Raw genomic sequence first — 3208 nt, 5'->3', positions numbered from 1 at the left:
AAGGTATCTTCTTGAGGGAGCCATTGTAGTCCGAGTATCTTGGTTGCGCAATCGTCGAAGGTGATTGGTAAGCCTTGGTCTTCGCTGTCGGTGACAGTCTTGAGTATGTCGAGATGAGTAGCATGCTATTTTGCCAGTGGGAAGCCGCCCGCCATGCAGAGGCCCTTTAGTTGATGTGCGACCTCCTGCAATTGTTGAATCGTATCTGCACCACCAAATATGTCATCGACATACCTGCCATGAGTGATGGATGGCACAGCCAATGGATATTTATGCCCTTCGTCCTCTGCGAGTTGTAACAGCGTCCTGACGGCCAAGAGCGGCCTTTGTTCCGTAGGTGACGGTTGTCAGATGGTATGGCACCTCATTGAGTTGATCGTCCATCCAGAGTATCCGTTGCAACTCCCAGTCATCCTTGTGAATTTTGATCTGCCTATACATCTTGGTGATGTCCGTAGCGAAAATGTGACGATGTCTTCGTATCCAGAGGAGAACATCTGAGATATTCAGATGCAATTTCGCTCCAGTATACATGAGGTCGTTAGCAGAGTAGCCCGATGTTGATGCGCTGGAGCCATTAAATACGACTCGCAGCTTCGTTGTTGTACTGTCAGGCTTGAGAACACCGTGATGTGGTAGGTAGAAGTGTGAGCGACGACTGGAGATGGATGATGCCTTCGTCATGTGGTTGAGTGTCTCGTACTCCATCATGAATTGTTGATAGAGACGTTGATAGTTCACATCCCTTGAGAATCGTCTGCGTAATCCCTTGAGGCACTGATGGGCGACGTGGTACGAATCACCCAGAAGATATACTGGCGATTTGAGCGGAATCCTGACGACGTACCTCCCTGAAGAATCACGAGAGTGTGTGGCCTTGAAGTGCTCTTCGCACCTCTGCTCGTCAGGAGTGAGTTGGTTGACATCGTGAGTAGGCACCTCCTCTTGAACCCAGAATTTTGTCAGTAACTCGTTGAGAGCATCCTCGTTGACTTGAGTAGAAGCATGGTGCGTTGATGTGCGTGTTGCTTCTCTCTTGACTGGTCCCAGAACGAGCCATCCGAAAATGGAGAGTTGTGCTATCGGCATGAGTGGAGAATGCCTGATGACATTGGGCTTGATGATTTGCCCGTAAGCGTCTGCGCCGATGAGGATGTCAACTGGCCGTGGAATGAGAAAATCAGGATCGGCTAATGCCAAGTTCCTGAGATGAGGCCATTCTTCCGGTTCCGCCTCGAACGATGGTAAGATTGATGTAACTGTCCGGAGGACATGAGCTTGAATTGTGGCAGCTGCGTTGGAATGTGTCGAGCGTAACGTGAGTGACACGACTCCTCGTGTCCGAGTACACTCCTTGCCTGCAATTCCAGTGATGACAATACCTGAGTATTGACGAGGGATGTTGAGCTGCCGAATGAGATTCTCCGAGACGAAGGTGAGCTCGGATCCTGTGTCAATGAGCAGACGTACTGAGTGTTGCGTGGTCGGTGAGCGAATCACTGCCAAGGCCGTGGCGAGTAGAGTTGAGTAGGATGAGTGGACGTTTGAGCTGGCTTCGACGACTGCACCGTCTTCTTATGTGGTGGGCGTGCCCGACGAGCTGCTAGGCTTTTGAGCGGTCGGCGTTGTTGCAGATGCATCGTGGAGCATCGTATGATGCCGCTGCGAGCACTTCTTACACCCTCGCTTGGACTTGCATGCTCGCACGCTGTGGCGTCCCAAGCAGTTGAAGCATAAGCGCTTCTGTATCGCCACCCTATGCCGGTCCTGCGCAGATAGCTCCCGGAACTTCGTGCACATCACGATAAAGTGGTGAGCGTTGCAGCAGTCGCACGGGTACGACGTGTCGCCCTGGTGAGTCGCCTGATGAGCCACCTGCTGAGCTGCCGACTTCCTGGATGGTGAGGAGGCTGTACTGGGACCAGGCTGAGCTGTCGTACTCTCGATCCGTTCGAGAGCCCTGATCCGTGTCGTCAGAAACTCGTCAAGCTTCTCGAACGTGGGGTAGTCTCGCGTAGCTCCGACCGTGTTCTCCCACTGCTCGCGCGTCACGCGATCTAGGAGTCGCGTGGCATGATATACCACCGCGCAATCCCCGAGCTGATCCTTAACGTCGAGGGCCTCCAGTCCCTTGAGCGCCTCCCTGAATCCCGAGACATGTCGATCCAATGCCGCCGCCTTCCGTGGCACCGGGGTTGAGCTGGCGAATAGTTTATCCAGGCAGGCATGGATGAGCAGACGTTTGTTTTCGTAACGGTCCTTGAGCAGCTCCCAGGACGGCATAAGTGAGTCTCCTGCCATTGTGAACCCTGCGACCAGTTGAGCTGGCGCGCCTTCTACCGACGAACGGAGGTAGTGAAGTTTCTCGACGTTCGTGAGTTGCTCGTTCTGCATTATCAGGCTGTCGAACAGGTCTCTGAAAGCAGGCCACGCGGAATACTCCCCGTTAAACTTCGGGAGTGAGATGTCCGGCAAGCGTGAGCGCGTCTGTCTGGTCTCGCCGGCCGATGAGCTGGTCTGTGGTTGAGCGGCCTGAGCTGACAATGCGTGGCGGAGCACGCCTATGATCCGTCGCGCCTGCAGATAGCACCGCGACTCTTCTAGATGAGCGTTCCCTGAGAAATACTCCTCGTGAATGAACGCCGCCGGCCATGAGACCTCAAGGTAGGCGTGTTCCTTGATAAAGGCCTTGTGCGTCTCCTCGACCAGCTGTTGAAACTGGGAGACCTCCTCAAGCGAGGTCCCCGCTGGGACAGTTGGCAGGGAGTCGATGAGCTCCTTGAGCAGCGTAATCCGGCCCATTTGTGTCTGAGCCTTCAACGCGAGCTCCGGAGATAGCCGGGCAGGAGACGCCGTCCTTCCTGACGTGCGGTCTCCCTGAGGCAGTTCCAACACCGGGGTTTTCGGGCGGTCCGTCTTGCCCGTCTTGACTGCTTCCGCCATGAGTGGGCACGAGCGAGGTTAGGGGTCTCGTTGGAGTGAGCGGTAGTGAGCAGTCTACGAATGAGTCACGCGAGAGAGTCGTGAGATCACGTGAACAATGAGTCGAACCCGTGTATTAGCGCGCCCCTGATCGCGCGAGAAGGCCGTGAGATCACGTGATCATTGCGTGGTTGAGATGGGCCGTCCGAGAGCCTCGCCGCGATCCGGCTCGAAGGACCAAAAAATGTTCGCGAATCTCGCGAGGAGAGTTCGCTGGTTACCGCTA

The 3208-nt window shown here is 54.9% G+C and overlaps 1 protein-coding gene across 1 annotated transcript; it reads right to left on the bottom strand.

Annotated features, from left to right (window-relative positions):
- Positions 1 to 270: 270 nt before the first annotated feature.
- Positions 271 to 2943, bottom strand: LOC105567352. The gene is made up of 2 exons (XM_012022165.1): positions 1593 to 2943; positions 271 to 1448 (listed from the first exon to the last, which is right to left on the bottom strand). Exons 1-2 carry the CDS (start codon positions 2941 to 2943, stop codon positions 271 to 273), a joined length of 2529 nt encoding a protein of 842 aa, XP_011877555.1.
- Between the last annotated feature and the right edge of the window lie 265 nt (positions 2944 to 3208).

This window comes from Vollenhovia emeryi, unplaced genomic scaffold, assembly GCF_000949405.1.
Source record: "Vollenhovia emeryi isolate VEMERY1.0 unplaced genomic scaffold, V.emery_V1.0 DF942894.1, whole genome shotgun sequence".
NCBI classification, from domain to species: Eukaryota; Metazoa; Arthropoda; class Insecta; order Hymenoptera; family Formicidae; genus Vollenhovia; species Vollenhovia emeryi.
Note: the sequence above shows the minus strand (reverse complement) of the source record. Positions and strands in the feature narration are given on the sequence as shown.